Below are 22,877 nucleotides of genomic sequence, written 5' to 3' on the forward strand. Positions count from 1 at the left end.
CACCATGCTGGAGGTACCCCAGCCTCTCCAGCTGGCATACCCTCCCCCCCCAGCCAGTCCCCAGGGGATGACGGGGTCCAGTAGTCACAAACCCCTCCAAGACCATTTCAGGAGGGACATGAGGAAAAACTTCTTTACTTCTGAGCCCCCAAGGCCTGGAATACACTCTCTCCAAAGGTGGTGCAAGCACCTACTCTGGACTCTTAAGAAGTGCTTGGATGGCTATCTTGCTGGGATCCTTTGACCCTAGCTGACTTCCTACCCCTGAGACAGGGGTCCTTTCCAGCCCTAATATCTATGACACCCACCATCTCAGAGGGGTATGTCGGAGTGTCAAGGGCTGTTTTAGCAGTCCAGGTGCTGTTCCAGATGGGTGGCTTTGGGGTGTTGGACCCAGTAAAGACCTATTCCCAATGTATGGCATATCATACATTCAAATTTTTAAAGCTTGATAGAAGAAAATGGCTATAAGAATATTTTATTTCCTTCCCTTCCTGGCCCCCCAAGTAACAACTTTGTGACTAGTTGGTCATTTTTGTATCTGGATGGCCACTCTTTATTGTGTGATGATTTTGCACATATTATTGGTCTAAATTTATTGTACAGTTAACCAGTTAATTGTGTAATTAAAGTAACATGTGTCAGGGGCCTTAATGGCCACATCTTTAAACACAGAAAGCTTTAACTTGAGTTGCATTGCAAATGTAAACCTATTTATTTTGGTTAAAAAGGGGGCTTATTTTTAATGCTGACTGAAATCTGCCTGGTTTTAAATTGAAATTGGTGTTTGCAAAACCTTTAGAAGCAGTGTAGCTATGGACTTAAGCACTCCATTCTTCTTTCCCTCCTGACTTCCTAAGTGAAGCTGATGGCAGTGCAAAATCTCTACTTGTAGTGTAGAGGATAGAAATTTTAGCAGACATAAGCAGGGAGGGTGAGGGTTGAGTATTAAGTGGCTTAAAGTTTGCCATCTTTTGGGGTATTCTAAAAAATGATTTTAATCCTTAAGTGATTTCTCATTGCTTACCCTCAGTTTCATGTGAATAGGCTTTCTGCACTTGGGGAAATTTTTTTTTTAGCATAATTAAACAAGAGAGACTGGCAGCCAGAACAGCCTCTGGACTGAGTTAAGACTTCAGGGGTGTGGTATATTATTCAGCTGCCCACCTGAACAAAATCTGTAAAGCCTTAAAGCGGTACGGCAAGTGTAAGATTGTGACTTCTTGCTGTGTTATGACCAGGGATCCTTCCACTCCACTGCCGCTTTCCTGCCCACCCACTGGCCACTCTGCACTACATGACACACACACTGTGTATATACCACAAACTTTCATAGATTTCATAGACATCAGGGCTGGAAGGGACCTCGGGAGATTGAGTCTAGCCCCCTGCCCAAAGGGCAGGAAGTCAGCTGGAGTCGTAGGATCCCAGCAAGATAAGCATCCAATTTACTCTTGAAGGTGTTCAATGTAGGTGCTTGAACCACCTCCGCTGGCAGGCTGTTCCAGACCTTGGGGGCTCGGACAGTAAAGAAATTCTTCCTTCTGTCCAGCCTAAAACGGTCTTGCAGGAGTTTGTGCCCGTTCGACCTAGTCATCCCTTGGGGCACTCTGGTGAACAAACGTTTCCCCAGATCCTGGTGGTCACCCCTGATAAACTTGTATGTGGCCATCAGATCACCCCTGAGTCTGCGCTTTTCCAGGCTAAAGAGTCCCATGTCTCTCAGCCTATCATCGTAAGATCTGTTGTCCTGACCTCTGATCATGCGTGTGGCTCTCCTCTGGACTCTCTCAAGCTTCTCCACATCCCTTTTGAATTGTGGAGCCCAAAACTGGACACAGTACTCCAGCTGCGGCCTCGCCAAGGCCGAGTACAAGGGGAGAATGATGTCCCGGGATTTGCTCGAGAAGCATCTATGGATGCAAGCCAGCGTTTTGGTCGCTTTACTAGCTGCAGCATCGCACTGCAGGCTCATGTTCATCTTGTGGTCAATGATGACCCCCAAGTCTTTCTTTTGTAGTGCTATCCAACATAGCACTGCTGAGCCTATACGGAAGCTGCAGGTTTTTCCTCCCAAGGTGGAGAACCTTGCGTTTTTCGGTGTTAAACACCATCAGGTTCTCGTCTGCCCATTTGCTGAGCTTGTCCAGGTCAGCCTGGATCACCCACCTATCTTCTGGCGTGGATGCTTTGCCCCGAAATTTGGTGTCATCGGCAAACTTGGCCAGTCCACTCCTGACTCCAATGTCCACATCATTAATGAAGATGTTGAACAGGATGGGTCCCAGGACAGAGCCTTGAGGGACCCCACTAGTCACAGGGCACCACGATGAGAGACTGCCATCAATTACAACCCCCTGGGTCTGACCACGGAGCCAATTTCCCAGCCAGCAGATCGTGGTGGAGCCAAGGCCACAACTGGGCAGTTTGGCCAAGAGGTGATCATGGGATACCAGATCAAAAGCTTTTTTGAAGTCAAGATATATGACATCAATCTCTTCTCCCTCGTCCAGGTGATAGGTCACCTGGTCATAGAAGGAAATGAGATTGGTCAAACAAGACCTACTGGCAACAAACCTGTGCTGGCTATCCCTTAGGATGTTAGCCTGGGCCAGTCCATCAAGGATGGCCTCCTTAATAAACTTTTCTAAGATCTTCCCCAGGATAGAAGTCAGGCTAATGGGCTTGTAGTTAGCCGGATCCACTCTCCTCCCTTTCTTGAAGATTGGCACCACATTGGCCTTCTTCCAGTCTTCGGGCACTACACCAGAGTGCCAGGAGTTTTCAAAGATCTGTGCCAGGGGCTGGGCTATGACACTCGCCAGCTCCTTGAGTACCCTGGGGTGCAGATTGTCAGGGCTGGCTGACTTGAAGGTATCCAGCTTCTCAAGATGTTCCTTCACGAGGTCAGCATTTATGGAGGGTAGGGGATCCCCATCACCTGGATCTCCCTGTCCCATAGCAGGCATGGACGTCCCATGGGACTAATGAAAGACTGATGCAAAGTACCTATTTAATAGGTTGGCTTTTTCCTGGGCGTCAGTTGCCCCATCTGGTTTAGCAGGGGTCCAACGTTGCCCTTGATTTTCCTCCGGCTCCCCACATATCTGAAAAAGGACTTTGTGTTGTCCTTGATGCTTGAAGCTATTTGGAGTTCAGTTGCAGCCTTGGCTTTCCTGGTTTGCTCCCTGCAGCACTGGACCAGCGCAGAATAATCCTCCTTGGAGGTGAATCCTGTCCTCCATCCTTTGTAGGCTTTCCTTTTTAGCCATAGGAGGTCCGCTAGGTCTCTGAAGAGCCAGGGGGGCTGCTGTGCCTTCTTGCTGCCTTTCCTCCGTGTTGGAATAGATTTAGCTTGTGCATTGAGGATGGCTTCCTTGAGAAGCAACCACTCTTCTTCTCCCTGGGGTCATGGTCCCTAAGGGCCTGACTGACTAACCTCTTGAGCTTGTCAAAGTCGGCTTTTCTGAAGTCAAGGACTTCTGTGTTGCTGACTGACTTGTCAGCTTTACGGCAGATGGTGAAGGTGATCAGCTTGTGGTTGCTGTCACCCAGCTTCCCATCGATCACTAGGTCGCCGATTAGGTCGTCCCCCGTAGCCAGTACCAGGTCGAGCAGCGCTTTGCTTCTCGTTGGCCCATAGACTTCTTGAGTCAGGTAGAGGTCATCCATGCATGAGAGAGAGCTTTGCGACCGCTTGGATTTTGCTGAGTGATCTTCCCACGAGATGTCCGGGTAATTGAAGTCACCCATGACACCAAGGTCCTGGAGCGAGCGGCCTCAGCCAGTTCCCAGGCGAACTCCTGGTCAAGCTCAGGACTTTGAGTGGGAGGTCTGTAGTAGACTCCCACCATTGTGTCCTCTGTGTTGTATTCCCCACGAATTTTTTACCCAGAGGGTCTCTAGCTGTCCATGCTGTCCAACTTGTACAAATCAGGACAAAATATTTTTAATTAAATTTAAAATATTATGTGTTTGGTTTTGTTAGTATGCAACTTTTTTCCCCCTTTTTAAGATGGCAAACCCTCCCCCCCCCCCCCCCAAAAGGAGTACTTCTAGAGGTAAGGGGGAGGGACTTCCAGTGGCAAAGGTCAGAGATGGGGTGGGACTTCATCCTAAGATGGTGACCAGGGGGTGGGGCATCTGTCAAGGGGCAGGGCTACCCATGCAGCCCTCAACAGCTTGCCAAAACTCAGTAAGCTGCCCTCCCTTGGAAATAAATGCCTGCTCCCATGCTAGGGCTTTCACTTCCACATAGTCCCTCTCTGGGACATTTACTGCCCCCTCTCTCACTGGGGCTACACAGGGTCTTACCCTCCTGTGGGACTTGGGCATCATGCAGACATACTTGGTCCTTTCCTGTCCCCTCACTGGGACCACTCTGTCTGCCCCCTCACTAGGGCCTCTAGGGTTTTCTACCTCCTGGGGCTCAGGTGTCTGGAGTCTTGCCTGTCTCTGGACTTGGGTATCCCACCATGATGCGGGGGCTGGAGTTGTAAGGCATCCCTCCTCACCTCTCACTGGGGAGGGAACTGCCCTGGCACTTCTGAGGGAGTCCCACCAGGCCATCCTTCCTCAGGAGGGTGCAGTTTTCTGTAATACCCAGGACCAATGCAGGCCTACCTGCCCCAGTCTCCTCCCTACTGGGTTACTTGTTTGTTCCCAAGCTACTGCTGGATGCCTCCCCTCAAGAGGTTGAGGTTTTTCAGCCTCCTTCATTTCACTCTGTTTTGCTGAACCTTTCTTCCCCTTGACAGTGATGTTCTGCCCCCCCCCCCCGACTCTTATCAAGGGGACCTCCAGTCCCCCATCCTCAACCCAGTTGGGGTGCTAGATAGCTCATCATGGCCCAGGCCTGCCCCTTGCATTGACCAGTCAGGGTTTGTTGGGCTCAGCCCTGCAGTAGCTGACCTCCTTAGACAACAGGGTCCCCTTCTGGGTCCTACCATACAGCCATCTTGCACTGGGCTTGCTTAGAGCCCCGGAGATCTTAACACAGCTCTACTCTCAGCTTGGCTTACTTGAGCTCCAGGCCTCACCACTGCCTCTTCTAAATCAGGGGTTTGTCTTGCCTGACAAAGGGTTTTAAACCTGAAAGCTTGCTAAGAGAATTTTTCCCAGCTATTGAGTTGGTCTAATAAAAGATATCAGATTTACCCAGAGAACCTTGTCTGCCTCTAAGTAGGGGGTCTACTCCATTTTGTGTTTGTTCAGATTTTGTGGAAACTGCAAAATGATGGATTGTCTGCCAAATCAACTTAATAAAGATAAAATGCTGGTTCCCTAGTGGAAGCCAGTGGTCTACCCTGCCATGGCCCGGTCTCACAGCCCAGTGGTGGGGAGGTGCTGGCTGGTGAGGTGGCAGGAAAGCTGCAGACAAGGTAGTGGCTGCCCTGCCCTGCCCTGCCCTGCCCTGCCCTGCCCTGCCCTGCCCTGCTCTGCTCGTCCAAACCCCGGCCTCAACAGACTTGCCTGAGTGCAGCTTCTAGGGCTGGTCCTACCACCATGTGATACCTCTGCCTTTCGGGTAGAAACTGGAAAAAAAGATAGGAGCAGAAGAGGGAAGAGGAGTTTTTAAAATCCTCATAAGTGATTGTCTCTGTTTTGACCTTCTGTGATATGGGGAATGTACTTCATTTGGAGGCTGCTGGGAGACTTGATGCATATTTGTGGAGTGCCTTGAAATGTGTAGATCAGTAGTTCTCAGCCTTTTTAGAGTAGGCTCCCCATAATAGACTCAAGGCACTTCTCCATAATTTTTTGTGAATCAAACAGCACCCCATTTCAAAAAGTAATCTATTTACTACATTGTTTACCCCGTTGTAGAGGGCCTAGGTCAGGAGCAGGCAATTATTTTGGCAGGAGGGCTACTTAATGACTTTTGGTGTGCTGTCAAGAGCCACAAGAGTAGCCCCCCCCCTTGACTGCCATCTGGGACCAGAAGTCTGGCCACTAACCCCTAACCTTTGCCACTGGAAGTCCCTTCCCTTGTCCCTGGAAGTACTCTTTTTGGAAAGAGGGATTTGCTGTCTTGGAGCTGGGAGAAAACCCCAAGTCGTATACTAAAAATCAAACATCTATTTTAACATGTTTTATTTCAAAAATATTTTTGTCCATTACACTATGCAAACGCACACAAATGTATAGAGGCAATTGCAAAATAGCTCAAAATAAAGTTTTACTCTTGTATATTGTGAGGTGGAGTTTGATTGGTGGGCTGCATGTCTGTTCCATGTGGAGGGGTCTGGGGGGGGCAGGGTGCAGGGGAGGGTGGGGTTTGTTGGGGAGGAAGTGTGGGTATTGGGGTGTCACACATGCATATCCACACCCTGGGGTGACAGCCCTGTCCATGTAAGGTGGGACAGATGGGTCCGCTGAGCCCTAGGGTTATAGCTGCTACTGGTGGCAACTTTTTGTAGCACCTGGAGCTTTGGTTACTGGAGCCTCTGCTCTGCCTTCTCCCAGCAACTGGGGATGCCTGGGCCCAGGCTTGCCACACTTCCCTGCCCAGCCATTGCTATGGAAGCCAATAGGCCCCCACAGCAGCAGCTACAGGGCCTGGGCTGGGGGGTGTGGTGTACACCAGCTCCTGGGGCCACTGCCTCCAACCCTAGGGATTAACTGTGCGGGGGAGAAGGGATGGTTGCAAAGGAAGTCCTCCGGAGGAGGCCACAGGCCACATGTGCACAAGCAAGCCAATAAGTGTGCCCCCTGGAGTCCATCAGCACCCCTTCCCAACAGCCCAGAGCCTGTGCACCCTGTAGTTCTTCTCTGCCACTGCTAACAGTGCACTGGACCAGCCAGAATCTGCTTGCACACCTCTGAACCTGGGCTGCTGCACATGTGCTTTGCACCACGCACCTGCTCTGAGCAGTGGCTGGGTAGAAGCTGCTGCAGGTGCAGGGGAAGGACAGCCCCTCCCCCTCACTAATGCTGGGCCCTTCTTGCTTCAGCCACCCAGAGCCAGGGCCCAGGTTGCCCTGTGGCTCCTTTCTGCCTCTGTCACTGCTGCCTCAGAGCTGCCCCCTGGGTCAGTGGTGACAGTGCAGAGGAGTCAGAGCAGCCTGGGTGCAGACTCGGGGCAGCTGTAGCAAGAAGGGCCTGGCTGTGGTGAGGGGGTGGGGCTGCTTTTCCCCTGTGCTGAGCAGCAGCTTCTGCCTGGCATAGGCGAGCAGTGCAGGGTGGGCTGGAGTCAGGGCTGTGCCCCAGGTCCATGCCAGTACCACAGGGCTGGGGCCACTGGAGGTGGCAGCCAGAAAAAGCTGCTGCTACCTGGACTGCCTAAAAAGGTAATCCAGCTGCAGAGCCACCCCAGCCCTGCTGCATGTCTGGGGGGGCAGCAGGACATGCCACAGGCTGGACAGCACTTGGGCCAGGAGGGACTAAGGGATGCACCACGAGCTCGACAAAGACCCTCCGCTGGCCTGAATCTGGCCTGTGGGTCATGTTTTGCCTATCTCTGGGCTAGGATGTGTGGGTGGGAGAACAGCTGGGCTGACCCGAGCCTGTGCTTAGCTGCTTACCCCCTCACACCTGAGGGCACACTTCAAAGGGCCCTGGTTGAGAATCACTGGCTTAGAGACAGGTGCTATAGAAGAATTATTTGTCTGTTATATTGACTTTGTCCACACTGGGCTACTTCCTCTGTTGCTAATATTTGTGTTTAAGGGACAGGCTGGCCCTGGCTATCCTTTGAAACTTGTGGCCACAGGGGTCCCCTGAGTCAGACTGCTTCCCCCCCCCCCCCCCCCCCCCCCCAGCTAATGCCATCGCCAGCTTCACATCCAGCCACTTGCCATCCTCCACTCCCCTGCTGCTGCTGGTTTCACATCCATCCAATTGCCACCCCTCCCTGGTGCTGCTGCTGCTGCCGCCGGCTTCTTCAGCAGCCGCCCACCTCCCACTGCCACAGCTTGTTTGCATCGGGGGCCCCAGAACATTGTGTGCCTGGACCTGGTTGAGGCCTTATTGGAAGCCACAAGGCTTAGCAACTGCCTGAGGCAAGTGTTTTAGAGAGTGGAGGTAATAAATACTCAGCACCAGAATGGACTTGCTATGTGCAAGGCCCTCTTCTCTCCCAAGGCAGCTGGAGTCCCAGTGCTTCACAAGAGGCTCTGCCAGGCAGCAAAATTCCCCTGCCGCTGTGTGCAAGGCCATGAATTTAGACCTGGCAGTGTTTTCACTAGGGACCTACTTAAATCACAGTTTTATGATTTTCATGGAAAGCATGAAAAACAGTGTTTCTCATACTTTTGTGTGGAATCACCTCAAAAATAAGAGAGCTTACCTGAATACAGAAAAAGCACAGCAATCTTTGCACCCATAGAGCAAAGAGAGAGAGCTCCTGAGAGGCTGAGCTAGTGATGTGGACTCACCAGTCAGGAAAGTAAAAGGATTTTGGCACTGTCTTTTAAGAAGCCAGATGCAATGCTGCAGTCTAAAGATCATGAGTGAAAAGAAATCCAAGAAAGCAAAATATATTTCAGCTCAGGATCATGTAAGGCAGTTCTCTGTAGGAACCTCATACGCAGATGGTTAGAAGTTGCTTTGTTCATTGTGCAGTGTGACAATGGATGTGTTGAAGAAAAGCAGCATTGATTGACTAAATGGTATATAAAGCAAATAGCTGCTGCAGAGGCTCAGGTTCAGAGCAAAAAGCAAGTGACTGTGTCTTCAGTCTTTGAAAGAACTGTTGAAAGCAGTTTGACAAGAAGATAGGCAGCTACATTGGCTCTAGTGGAGACATTCACCGCCATCCACATTCCTCTGGAGAATATTGATTACGTTAACTCAAGTCAAGGGACTACTTGAATAAATGTGCAAAATGCTGGCATTTGCCCATGTGCAAATAAGCTTTGTCAAGATCATCTATCAGAAGTAATTGCGTTGCGTGTTCAGTCTACAAAATCTGCATTGGCATAATATGAATCTCAGTTATAGCAGAAGAAGCAACAGATGCCCAAGAGAACTGTTCTGCACGTTTTATTTGTACCTAGGAGCTGGACAGACTGAGCTGCCTTTTTTTCAAACAGAGGTGGTTCATCTCGTGTCTGTCAAATTTTCTACCATGGCACAAGCTGGAGTAAAGGCTGATCTTCTGTCAGGTGGGCTTCAGGAGCTGTTGGAGTGTGAAGCAAAGAACTTGGGTATCCAGGTTGTAGCTGTATTGGTCTAGGCAAAGGCAATCAGAACTTGTAGTAGAGATGATATCTTTTATTAGACCAGCAAGATTTTTGCAAAAAAAGTCTTTAATTTGCAAAGAGCTTAGACTGTTGCCACCTGCTGGCTGAGAGGGTTGAGTACGGATCAACCAAGACTGACCTCTGTGCAGTCCTTGTGCCAGCCAAGACAGTATCTGTGGTCCAAATGAAGTAGATGAGGCTAGATCATATCTACTGTAATTCATTTCCCAGCTCCTTTGAGATGAATAATGAACTGAGAATGCTAGCAGTTCCCTGTGGAAGCAGCACTAGAAAATTCCCATGGAGACAGCAAAGTCACTGTACTGCCCCTTTCCCTGTCATGCTCCTGCTGGTTGCTGGGTGGTAACTTTGCACAGAAGAGAGCTGAATCTCCCTCCAGTTTTATATGTGCTTCCAGATGTAATTAGCCAGAGTGTTGCTGGGCCCTGTTTCTGTCTTGCGGCCAGGACGCTTGGCTATTGCAATGCATGCTCTGCTCAGATTCTGTCTCCTGGTTGAGTTTTACCATCTTCATATGTTACTGCAGCTTAGGGCATAGTTCAGTGGTGCTGTCCACTGTGAATGAGGAGGCTTGGCTTTCCGGCATTCTCATATGCTTATTGGGTTAATTTTAAGGTAACCATATGTCCCAGTTTTCAAAGTCCTCTCCTGGCTGGTTAGTAAAAAAAAAAAAAAAAAAAAAAAAAAAAAAAAAAAAAATTAGAATAGGAGTCCTGTAATTGGAGGGGCATGGGGCATAGCTGGGCAAGGAGGCAGAGTGGCATGGTGTGCCAGGCAGCTCTGCCTCCCCTCCAGACTTCACCTGCACCCCTGCCCATCAGCCTCTGCCACCGCCTGCAGTAATGCCACTGACTTGGCAGGGGTTGGAGTGACGGGGGGAGTGTCCCAAATGTCCTGGTTGCCTGGAGTTTCTTTATGGTCACCCTAGTTAATCTGTACTATGCATGTGTATAAATTCATCTCCAGTGCCTCATGCTGCTTAATTGTAGCAAAGAGCACTTAAACTGTTGCCTGTTATTAAATTAAATAATGACTTATAGAAGAGCTGCTCTATGGATCTTTTTTTTTGTTTTTTGTTTTTGTCCAAAAATTCAGTTAATTTTCTAGCTAAAACTGGGTGGATCTATACCCTTGAGCTTGTTGCTGTTGTCATTTTAGTGATCATGTTTAGGATCAACATCCTTTTCTCTACACTCCGGCTTGCTCCCTAGGTTTGTTCCAACAGAAAGGCTTGATTTTTATTCTTGCTCTTCCCCACCCCCTATATAGAAGCATCCTTCACTATTATACAAGCCCTTGTTGTCGTCCTGCAGTGGCGGTACTCTGGCCTGAGGAGATGGCAGACCTCATCCATTCTGTGACAGTGATATTATTAATCTTTTCCTGTGTTTCCACAGTTCAAATCCAGCTGTGCTTTTTAGATGTGCAAGCAATACCTATTTAGCTAACTTTTTAGCTAACAGATATTTGGGCAGCTTAAGCAAATATTAGATCCTGTTACCGCTAGGAACTTGCATAACTCTAAGTTTTGGTCTTTGCTCCTACCTTACCCAAGTAGTGTTTCTGCATTTTAATATTTAATATAAAAATGGATTACAATGGAATAGCTTTTTCCCTCATTGGGGGCAGGGGCAGGAGGCAGAACCCAGGGCCCTTTTTCCTCTGCAAAGCTGATTTCACTGAGCCATACTCACTATGCCTAGTTCTCTTTCTGACCATCACATATATATTTCTGTCCTGGTTACTCAGTGCACTGGCTTCAGCAGGAGGTAGGGAGTGAGCTCTAGGCCTTGCCTAGCCCATGGCTTGGTATTTGGAGCACTATGCTGAGACATAGGGGTATGGATTCAAACCCCTGTGGGCAAAGTGGACCGATTTAACCTGGATCTCTTCCTTCTGAGCAAGTGGTGCAACCGTTCAGTTGTTGGGCTAAAGGTGGCTGTTCCTCACTGCACTCCCCTCCCTCACTGTCACTAGTTGTGGTTTCCCTATGACTAATGTTTTGGGGACTTGCACAGAGTTATGGGTCTTTTTGGGTGGAACAGAATCACAGCAGAGCATGAATGGTTTGAAGTAAATTCTTTGTGAACATGCTCAGACAGGCTAGATGCATTGCGTGAGGGAATGTCTCTTGGCCAACTTCAGCCACAGCACTGATCCTTACCCATCCAGAGGGGACTTGGATTTGGGTTCTGAACTACACAATAATTTTGAAGAGCTGCAGCAGGATCAGTTTTATTTTTTATCCAAGTGCTTTCTTGTTGGAGGTGCTCCCTTCTGGTTTCTATCTGGAAATTTTGTCTGTAATACATCTGATCTTTGGTGATGCTTGGTCTCCATGGTGGTTACTTGGTTAGTGAGTAGTCCTCTCAGTTTGCCAGCCCATGGGGAGTTCTTGCCCTCCAAATATAGGGCTGTTTGTTTTGTAAGCTCAAGGGAGCTTTACAAGCTCAGTGGGAGTGATGGTGGAGTGATGCTGCCTAGCAGTCTGGGAGTGACAAAGTTGTCCCCTGTGCTGCTGCTTTAGGGCTGCTGCAGAGTTGTTTATGATGCATGTTGCCTGAGGCGTGGAAGTATTTCACTCCTTGTAAAATAAAGTGCCATGTAATGGACACAGTTCCTATATGGGAATTAACCAACAGTAGGCCCTGGATGTGGTTGAAATGAAAAGGTGCCTGAATGAGTGGGGTGGGGGTGTAGTGTGCACTACCTGAAGGGGAAACAAGGGGATAATTTGTCCATTGCTCTCCTCCAAAGTAGCAGTTACTACCCAGCCAGAATTTGAACTCTGTAGACAAAAGGTAGCATAAAATTCACATGTGCCCATTCTGTTCTGCTGAGAGAGACTGTGCTTCTGTGAACCTCAGCCTCTGATGCAGCAGTCTAAGGGGACATGGAACTCCAAGTGTGACTATCTTAGCCACTAAAATATGCACAAAATAAGCAGTCACAGTAAGCCTAAAATAAGACTGCCAAGATCCAGAATTTCTGCCCAGTACTTCTTCCCTACAAGTTCACCAGGGACAAAGTACCTGTCAGCCTGAATGGGATTTAGGATACTTTCCAAGCCTTTTGGTAGCAGCTTTTCCACTCTTTTGTAATTTTGTTTGTTTTTTCTCTTCAAAGAGCTTCATCAGATCAAGAAGACTTTCAGGCATCGCAGCTTAGACAAGACTTCTATTTTCTTAACTCCATCAAGGCCTCTGAGCTACCCATTTTTAAGAAGAAGAAAGGTAAAACTTTGCAAATTAAAGATGGTACTTCCCATAATTCTGTTTCAGAAGGTGATGTTTCTGGGCATAAATATTTCCTTAAAAGCCTTCTGGGCTTTTTTGTCTGCTCTTCCCCACTGGGTGAGGTGATTATGATCAATGAGGGGAAAACTGTGTACATTTTTTTTTTTTCTTTTTGTGTACATGCAGAACAGTGGAAGCAACTTTGTATGTAACTGCTGAAGCACACCGGGGAGGAGTTTCAGATAATTTTGTCTTCTCTTTGATCCCACAGTGATGCTAGTGGTATCTTCCACTGAGTGCCTCTATCTTGGGTATTCTCAAGCATTAGGAAATGAATAGGAATGACATCAGTGAATTACAGCTGTTTGTTTATCTGTATACTTGTTATGGGTAGAAACTGGTGCAGGACACTGAGGCTGCTTCCAGGTGTTAAACAACAACAAAAACACCAGAAAACCCAGTGCTTTTACTTTAAACTTCCATGTTGAACCTAGTGCATGCCCAGAAGTGCATCTTAGTTGGAGCTGGCTCACCACCAGTGTCTGTATAGATCAGGTGCTTTAGTGGGGCATTTTGCTGTTTTTTTTTTTGTCTAATAGCTGGTTGAATCAGCTTTAGCTAAAAGCACCATAAAACCCCACTGAAGCATCCGATCTATATAGACACTGTGGAACTGGGTCAAAGTAATGTGCTGCTGCTTCTGGTAAAGCATGTCTCTTAACATCTGCAAGCAGCCTGAGTGTATCTGAAACAGCAGGAGAATGGTGGGCAATGGAATATAATCACTGAAAAGCAAATTTGGGCACTTGAGTTAATGTTTGTTCTTGTCTTGATTATAGGGTCCACTGTTTTGCACCTGGTGCAAGCCATCCCCTCGGGCACAGAACCCACTGGGGTTTAGTTACGTGTCCTCTTTCCAGCATGCTGCACCTATCACTGGGCTGGGTTTAGATCAGTACTGACTCCAAGGGAAGAAAATTCCTTGGTGAATCCAGAGCACTGCTCTTTTATAGCATCTTGTCTCCCCCCCAAATTCTGGCCCCAGCCACAGCCTGCTTAACTTGGAAGACCCATGGGTGAGGGTTGCAGGCGCACATCTGCCTACAAGCTGTAACAGGCTTCCACAGGCATACAGTGCTTCTAGAAATGCCTGACTCTTGCCAGAAGCCCTATAGCCCTCTTTACTGCCCATCTGTGAGTGGCAGTTATTTTGTATGTAATTCTTTTTCTTGCAGAACAGTTCTAAGCAATGACCAGCAGCCCACCCCCACCCTATCCTGGGGGTCCCTCAGCACCTCTAATAGAGGAGAAGAATGGCCCACCCCCTACTTCAGGTAAGTAGTTGGGTCCCCCCTGTCTGGACTGTAGTGTGAGGAGATGAACCCAGGGAAAGCTCAGTCCCTGCCAGAGTGCTCCAGGGATGGGCACTTGCCTTAAAGCCTGCATTTTGTGTGAGCAGGGCATCATGTACCAGGGTCAGCACTGGGAGGCCAGGAAGCAGAGCTGCTTTTTTCCCTGCTGCAAATGTGAAGTCTGGGCTCAGCCCTGAGGGAGGAGATTTCACTGGTGGAGATGTAGCAGCAAGCTGGAGAAACTGAATGAAAGTTGGTTCTAGGGATAATGTCCCTTGCATAGTTTAGGCCTTCAATGGCTCCAGTGAACAGAGGTTTACATAAAGCTCCCTGTCACTATGCTGAGCCATCAAGAGCTGATTATGCCTCCTTTCCAGCTAATCTGAGCCCAGAAATGAGCTCCTCCCACTTCTTCTCCTGTCTGTGTTCAAAGAGAATTGCAGACACTGGGGTCCCTCTGGCAGGGTTCCCTCAACTGTGTCATGTGTCCCCGGGTTTCCACTTGTCCACTACAACTGATCCCATCAGCACAGCACATCACCTGGTAGCATCACCCCAGAATTCTCCCCTAGGTCAGTCCTGTCTGCTTTCTGGGGGGTCTTGCTCAGAACAATAAGGCTCAGCTGTGCTACACTCCTTCACTCTAAATTTGCACCTCCTTTCCTTCCCTTGGTCCTTAACAGCCTCCTCCAAGCAGACTCCTGGTTTCCTTTTCAGGTGGAATTGCCCCTGCTGTCAACCAGCCTCAAGGGACACACACACCACCTTCAGACTTTGGGCCTCCCCCATATGAACCTCCACTCCAGCCTGGGTACATCCCTCCTCACATGCCCACAGAAGGCTCTGGGCCCTACATGTCCCATGGTGAGTATTGCCTCTTTGAATGCATGCACCTTCTAGGCATCCTGTCTGGTTGCACAGGGACAAAGGCCTGAAATCCCATGGTACTGTTGCTTGCTCTACCAAGCCATCAGGCCATGTCAGTTATGATAATGCAAAGATTTTCTCCCTGTTCCAAGGCACTGAGGAGTTCATAGTGGGCACAAGGAGCCTCAGCTCTGTATCATTTGTAGACAGTGCTTCTGGAGAACATGTTGCTTTTGGGAGACGACATTGTCCCAGGACTGTAGCGATCTGTTAACAGCTCTTTGTCTCTACCCCTTCAGTGTCTGGCAGAGCTGTACCAGCTGGCTGTTCTCCCTCTGCAGAGAGGCAGGAACTGTATTAACTGGCTGCTGCTGCTCCCTTGGCTAAGTCCTCTAAGCAGCTTGCAAGTCTCTAGGATAGCAACTGCCCGTTACTCAGCGCTTGCCCAGAGCGTGACAGAGGGCCTAAGGCACTACCATAATGGGGTCGCAGCAAGTGCTGTGGTTAGTCACATGCTTTGGAAGTGGTACTCTGTGAATTATGCTAAGGCCTCAGGTGTGTCTGCTTATCATTCACAGGTTATTATCCACCCCCAGGACCTCACCCTTCCATGGGCTATTACCCTGGTCCAGGGCACTACCCCTCTCCTGATGGCCACACCGCGACCGTTATTGTACCATCAGGGGCTGCTACCACCGTCACCGTGTTGCAAGGGGAAATATTTCAAGGTGCCCCTGTGCAGACAGTGTGTCCTCACTGCCAGCAGGCCATTACTACCAAGATCACATATGAAGTAGGGCTCATGAACTTCCTCCTCAGCTTCTTCTGCTGCTTTGTTGGGTACGTGCTATGACTGGGAGAGCTTCATCCTCCCCTAGGACCTTCCAGCTGCAGGTTGTGGATGGATTCAGGAAGGGAAGAATTGGCCTCATTGCTGCACAGTGGTGGATGACCCATGTCTGTGTGAAACTGACCCTCTTCTCCATTACATGGTTACTCTTCCAGACCTGTTTTGTCCCCTGCTGAATCTAAATGGACCAAGATTTAGCCAGGTTTTTTTTGCACTGCTGAAGGAGGGACTAGGCTGGGAGGCAGTGAGCTTGCGTGCAGGTCCCAGGCTATTGCTTGTGTGTGTGTTCCTCTTCTAAGCTGCTCTGGGATTTAGACTCTTGTAGAGGACCCTTTGGCAGTTATTTCCTTTTAGCTGAGGCTGAGGCAGGTTGGAGATGGGCTCTGTTGGGGATGCCCTTGCTACCTGCTGTAGGGTTTGTAGGAAGCTGCCCAAGTGTGTATTGAGAGACCTTCCGTCATGAACAGTTTCCTCTGTAGAGAGCCTGTGAGCAGTTTGATGCATGGAATCCAGTGGCAGTATGTGCCTCCTTTTGGTGGGCTCTATGCTGTGAAGCAGTGATTGTGCTTGACCCTGGAGCTGCAGGCTCTTTGTGGGTTCCTCTTCAACACGGAGGGATTTTTAAATTTAATTCAGTACCACCTTTTCCCTAACACAAGTCTTAAAAGCCCTGGCGCTTCCCAGCCTGCCAGAGGGGCTGTGCATGTATTTGGCCCAAAGGAGTGTTTGCAAGGAAAATCCTCCCAGAGTGCAGATATGTCTGTTTAGCAGTATGAGGAGCCAGCCCAAGACTCCTACCAGGCAGCACCATCCCTCAGCATTGTCACAGCAGCTCCTAGGTTTGATGTGTGTGGCTTTGGTGTGTATGTTGCAAACAGTTCCCTGCCTGCTGCCAGACTTCCTGGGTGACGCTGGCTACAGCCAGGCAGAGTACATTGTGTACCTCCCTTGTGTAAGCATGTCAGCCAAGGAAGAGTCATCCCCCTGTAACCCAGCTAATGGAGGGTGCTGGTCTCATTTCTAGTAACTGCTTCAGAGTGTTTCTTTTGAGCTGCTTGTTCTCAGTGCCTAGGCCCTAGAATGACCTTCCTTGGGTTGCATGGAGTTGAGTTGAAGTGAAGACACATTAGCAACATGCTTCAGATCTCCTTCCTATGCTGAAGGGGTTAAGCCCTTCTTTTTCCTCTGAAGTGTCCCCCAGTTTCCTATATAATATGCTACCAGGATTCCTCCACCAGGTGTGATGCTGTCCTGTGTCTGAGAACTGTGTGTGTCCAGGAGGCTGTGGCCTTAAGGGCATAGTCCTGGCTGTCAGGCTGTCCACTATGTCCTGGCTCCAAATCACATGGCTGTGCTTTCTCCTTCTGTTCCAGATGTGACGCGGGCTGCTGCTTTCTCCCGTGTCTGATAGATGACTTCAAGGATGTGACGCACACCTGCCCCAACTGTAAAGCCTACATCTACACATACAAGCGCATGTGCTAACAGTGCCCCAGGCAGCCAGCAATATTGTCACCTCCTCTGTGCTGCCGTACCGACCTATGCGTGCAGAATGCTCTATGCTTTCCGCTTTTGGTGGTGTGTGTTTAGTTTTCCTTCATTTGAAAGAGCTTTAAATGCCTTTAGAGCTCTGGTGCTCTCACTGACCATAGGAGCTGCAAGCCCCTGAGAGCTCATATGCTGGTATGAGTGCACAGAGTAGCTAGGCTAGGCTGCACCACAGAGTGCTATGGCACATGCCTTGCTGTTCCCAGCTGTCTCTCGTTCTCACCCTTGTGGCTATTATACAGCAAGTTGTAAGTAGGATTGTGAATGAAAGGCATTGTACAGAAGACTTTCCTTCCCTTGTATATGCACCCTCCTGGTAGCCACACTTAGTGGTCTGCTCCTACCTCATCCCTTGGGACCGTCCAGGAAAGTCACTGTTGGTAGCCTCTGTTAAAGGAGACCATTATTGTACAAGGCAGGTATCATTTAACTGGCAGCATGTGCAGCTGCCATTCTAAAAGACTCTTGCCCAGTCTTTGTCCTTCTGCCACATGCAGATATCTCCTGTATTTCCTAGCATCTGTGAATGTGCTGTGGGGTGTGCCCTCCTCCCTGAGGGGCTGGGGTTGTCTTTATATGCTCTGTTCTTGGTCTCTGAAAGCAGAGATGTAATTTGTTAAGAGTTACAGTTTTATGCTTTTGAGACCATATATGAAAGGCAAGGACACCTTTGTGTCTGTCTATTCATTCATCTCTGGGTGGGGTCAATTCTCCCACAGGCAGCATGATGCCTCTGCAGGCAGCTTCTGTTGAATACTTGTGGTCTCCTCCCCTGCCAGGTCTTGCTTGTAGGCTGTTTGTTGGCTGGCTGTGAGACAGGCATGACTTGCTGGAGGCAAAAGTGCTGCCCTCCATGGGCTATGCAGCATGAAAGGGAAGGTTTTATTTTAGAAACAGTGTTTGCTTATTTTCTTTACATCTGCTGCTGAGGAAAGCACATGTGTTTCCTCCTCTAAAGCCTAATCAGCTCTTTCCTTGCCCTGGGAGGATGGGAAAAGCAGCAGGTCCACTTACAGAGGGCAAACAGGCCAGGTCAGAGATGTGAGGCTTATTTCTGGTGAAAAGCTTTTGAGCCCATTGCTGCAGTGTCTTCTGAAGTTTCAGTCTTCCTTCCAGGAGTGTATGAAGGGACACATTGGGCTGCCCCCAGCTGGTGGATTACAGTGAGAACTAGCTAACCCTGTATCTGCCATGTTTTGGGCACAGGGAAAGACATAAGCCTTGCTTTGCCCCTTTTTAAGGATCAAACCCTCAGGCACTGTGGCAGAAGTCAGCAGGTCTTGGAACTTCATACCTGCAGGTGTGGGCTGAGGAGATGTCCTTCTACCCCCACAGCACTGCCTGGCTTTGGAAGGGAGCAGTAGCAGCAGGTCTGCTCAAGTCCTGCGTGATCTAGAACATAGGGAGGACCTTTGGCATTGGGTATTGCCAAAGGACAGTGGGGAACCATCATGGGGGGCTCTGTTTTTTCTGGATCTCAGCATTATGAAGCATTTCTTCCCCTTTTCCATCTTGAGTCTAATGGAGAATAAAGGATAAGGTGAGACGTTCAGAGGAGGTGGGTTTTTGCATGATCTCATTACCTTGGTGGTATTTGGTAGGATCAGGCTGTCAAAGACATTAGTGGAGATGTAGCTGTCTGCTGTGAGATTTTCCTTTACCTTTATTCTTCCTCTATAAACTTCTACTTTAAGTTCAGTGATGTAGTCTTCAGCCATTAGCCTTTGCCCCCAAGATCCTTGGGTTCAAATCTGCAGCCAGTCATGACTAGTGGGTGTGATGATCTCACTAGATGTCTTTGTCTTGTCAAATCTGTCCACCAGATTGGCTGTCTTCAGTTAAGAGGACTGTATTACAGGAGTAAGGGATGGGGAGATGTGTGGACTCCTGAAGAGGTCTCACACTCCCATCCCATGACAGAGCTTGAATCTTCATCATGCTCTGCTCCAGCCATTCCCATGGACCCAGAACACACCTATTGAATCTGCACCATGTATTGCAAAGGAATGTATATACCAAGTCCCTGTTTTCCCCCTACGCATGTGGGTTTGTATCTCTTACCTTGGGTTTTGTGTTCTATTGACATGTAACATGGGGGAATGGGGGTGGCTGCTTGTGAATCGCCTTCAACCCACCATATTTTACCTAGCAACTGATGTGCCCTCACTTGCCACAAGATGGCAGTGTGATGCAGGTAGCATGTAATACCTCAGTGCAGCAAGACAAACTAGTGTTTGTTTTTTAATTAATTTAATTTAAGTATACTGTTGTTAAATGGCCATCAAGTTCTAACTATAACTTATGTGACGTGAATTTTCTGCCCTTTGAGCCGAATTGGGTTTGTGGTAAAACTCTCTGGAGATCCACTGTTCATGGCTGCAACATAATGGGAAGCAAATGAGCACTAGTTACTCTTTGCTTGCTGTTCTGTTCTGTGTGTTTAAGTGCTGGCAAGAGGGAATGAAGGTTGAGGGATAAAACTAGCTGGTGCTATTGAGAATGAGGAGCACAAGGTGCTTTAGGGAGTCTTGGCTGACTCCTCCTTTTTCAATAGCTTCTATTTCAGCTGATGAAATCATTCCTTATTAGTGCATGGCATCAAAATACAATGTGAACTTCTGCTCTGTGATCATTTTATATCCCACTTGCTAAACTGGGTTGGATGAATGAACGTGGGACTGTAGTCCCCCCCCAGACCAGCTGAGACTTCTGGGTCATGAATTTTGAAACTGGTCACAGCATGACCCTGGCTCTCAACTGTTACAGTTGAAGTCTGATCTGTATAGAGTCAAATATCCATTTGACACCAGTGGGCGATACTTAATTCCTTGTGGATTGATTTTTCCAGATGTTCTTCAGGGCTTTGTATGGTGTCAGGAGTGAATTATTTTGCGCTCAGAAAAGCAAACTGTTAATGCTTTTACATAATGTTTGTATATAAATAAAAGACAGACCCTGATCTCACTGCACTGCTTTCATTATAAGATCTGCGATCTAGATGAGTTGGGGAACAGTGGTGAGATGGCTCTTTTCTGTCTGGGGTAAGGAGTATGCAAAGTTCAGCCAGACAGCACTGGCTTTCTGATAGCTATTCAGTGGTTTTCAGTCCAGCTATTGGAGAATTGTTGGTCATTGCCAACACACTGTGGCTCCTGTTTTGTTGGAAACTAAAGGTTTTTTTGGACTTGCCATGAGGTCTGTGGCACATTGGCAAGGTGGTGATCACATTTTTTTGTGGGTGGGTAAGCTGTCTACCATCTCTGTGGCTCAAGTAAATCTTTGCTTTCTCACTTTACATATACTTTAGGCCCTCCTCACACTAACATTGGAAGAAAAACATGACACTGCAGACTCCAATAATAAAGCAGATTACAAGAATATAAGATCTTGAAAAAGAGGTGGAAGGTATTTCACAAGGCCATCTAGTCCAGCCCTCTGTTCAAGGCAGGATCATCCCTGCTATGTGTCTGTCCAACCTCTTGAAAATTTCCAGATAAAGAGATTCCACAACTTCTCTAGGGAACAAATGGTTGACCACCATCCATAATCAGAAAGTTCCTTCTAATCTCCAACCTAACATTTCCCTGCTGCAGCTTGAGGCCTCTGCTCTTAGTCCTGTCCCATATTCCCATAGAGAGAAACCTATCTTCATCCTCTCTCTAATCACCCTCCAGGTATTTGAAGACTGTTATCAAATCTCCCCTCAGTCTTAAGTTCTCCAGACTAAACCCTGGCTGCCCAATAATTTTTGTTGCTACCCACCTTGCTCTATGCAGTCTTTCCTCATGTTGCTTGAATTATTAACACCTGTTTAATACAACCAGTGCCATTAGCTTCTTTTTGCAACCCCCCCCAAAAAAAACCCAACACCAAACAAATAAACAAACAAAAACCTGCACAGCTCCTATTCTGCTTACAGTCTACTGTAACCCCTAAGTCCTCTGCAGTACTTCAGCCTAACCAGTCATCCCCCAAATTTATATTTGTGGATGCAGGTATTTCTTCTCGAGCACAACTTTGGACGTGTCCTTGTTGAATTTCATCTGGTGGATTGCAGACCACTTTTCCAGGCTACCCAGTCTAATAAATATTAGTGACTGCTTGGTTATTTCTTCTCATCAATCATGGAAAAGCCTGGGAAGGAGATGAAACTGATCTCCAAAAACAATAAAATTCTAACCATTGCCATCCAGCAAAGTTGAAGTCTGTCCCTTGTGAAATAGAGTGTATTTAAGTAGTTGAAGCAGCCAGAGAATAAGAGAAGTCTAGGCTGTTGGCAGTCTAAGTTTATTTGATCAGTGCTTGCAAGCTCTGTTTGTTTGTGTGTATTTTTAAGAGTTCATACTGGACTTGCTGCAGTAGTAAATGCAAAGGCATACTATTGGAATAGCTAGTTTGCTTTTGCTAGAATGACAGTGGGAGCAGAGGTGAAATAAATGCAAGGGTTGGCCCTCATCCCTTCCAGATGTGGAGAGGAACCACCTTGTGGACAGTTAACTACATAAAGGACCAGCTCCAGATGTGCTGAATAGAGTGAGCAGTCTTGGGGAGAAATTCTGGAAAGAGACATGGCTTATTGGAACCTTACCTGCTTCAACCATATCCCAAAGCTCCAGTCTTATAAAGGAAAAAGGGAAAGCTGGGCAGGAGTCATGATTACGTCGAGTTTGTCTTGAAAAGCCTTGGTTACAAGCAGCTTTCATGGCTTCTTTACATGGGCTCTATATGGTCCAGTCTTCAGACAGGTTAGCAAACAGCATCCCAAAAAGGCAGGACCAGTAAAAATTAATTGCAAGACTGTTCTTCCAAGCTCTGCATCTGAGCAAGCTTCTGAGTAGAAGGAATGATGCCTGCTGACACTGTCTGGAGAACCAGGTACTTTCCATTTTGTTGTCCATGACTGGAATGTCTGCATCAGGCAGCTGGGTCACCTGTGGGAAGAGGAAATGAAGCAAAAAAACCAGGGTCTAATCCACCTGTGGAAACTCCCTGACACCCTTTGCTTTGTCTGGGGCAGGTGCCAAACCCTTTTTCACATCTACTCTGTATGAATTGGCTTCTTTTACAGCTAGGGACATTCAGAAAGCCTGAGCCTGAATTGATTCAATCTTTGCAGGTTAGTCTAACCTGGCTAGGCTAAACTGGTTTGTAACTGTACAGACATCCCCTCTGGACTGAAGCAACACAGGCACATGCCTGCAGTGGCTCAGGCTAGAAGCTGGGGGGCACTAGAGCAGCTCTCCCTTCCCTTCCACATTACTGAGTGGAAGGGGGCATGGCCCGGCCCCAGCAAGATGCTCTTATTAGGGAGGGGCTCCCACCACACCACGTCCACCCCTTGCTGACCAGCAAGGGACCTAATGGGGAGTTGATAACAGAGCACTGAGTTGCACAGAGTTGTTAGGATTTATCAGCCCATCAAACAAAAAGCTTCTCTCACTAGTTCAAACTCTTCTTAAAGAACTTTTTCCAAGGAAGGAACGGAGGAACATTACCAGCTATCTGTTGATTAGTTCCAAAAAGCCCTAAGTGGACACTGTCCTGTCTGCCTTTGTCCTGTCTCCCATAGCATGGGACCATAGCCAGCATGCGATATGCTAGCTAATGCCAAGAGGCATCTGTGTAAGGCAGAGAGTAGGGGAGGATCCCTGTTGAGCAGGGATTGGGGGGAGGGGGTTGAGCAGGAAGAAGCCAGGAAGACCCTGCTTTGCCTGCACGTCTCTACCTCCAGCCAAGGAGCAAAGGGGAGGGGCCAGCCCTGCTGGGCTAGAGCAGAGCCCTGCCCAGAGTTGCAAAAGATCTGGGATGCCAGAGAATTCTT

The 22,877-nt window shown here is 48.2% G+C and overlaps 1 protein-coding gene across 4 annotated transcripts in view; it reads left to right on the forward strand.

Moving 5' to 3' along the window:
• Positions 1–20,020, forward strand: part of CDIP1 (cell death inducing p53 target 1) — a 55,477-nt gene extending 35,457 nt beyond the window's left edge. For 3 of the 4 annotated variants that reach the window (XM_090024573.1, XM_090024572.1, XM_090024574.1), the window contains exons 2-6: positions 12,330–12,436; positions 13,675–13,773; positions 14,509–14,655; positions 15,237–15,498; positions 16,882–20,020. In XM_090024573.1, coding sequence (XP_089880699.1) covers positions 13,689–13,773; positions 14,509–14,655; positions 15,237–15,498; positions 16,882–16,993 — 606 coding nt within the window. In that variant the 5' untranslated portion in view covers positions 12,330–12,436; positions 13,675–13,688 and the 3' untranslated portion in view covers positions 16,994–20,020. The remainder of the gene's footprint in view (positions 1–12,329; positions 12,437–13,674; positions 13,774–14,508; positions 14,656–15,236; positions 15,499–16,881) is intronic. The other variant, XM_090024575.1, reaches the window with a different exon arrangement.
• The last annotated feature ends 2,857 nt before the right edge of the window (positions 20,021–22,877 follow it).

Source organism: Crocodylus siamensis, chromosome 12, assembly GCF_052110815.1.
Source record: "Crocodylus siamensis isolate JL-2025a chromosome 12, ASM5211081v1, whole genome shotgun sequence".
Taxonomy (NCBI): Eukaryota; Metazoa; Chordata; order Crocodylia; family Crocodylidae; genus Crocodylus; species Crocodylus siamensis.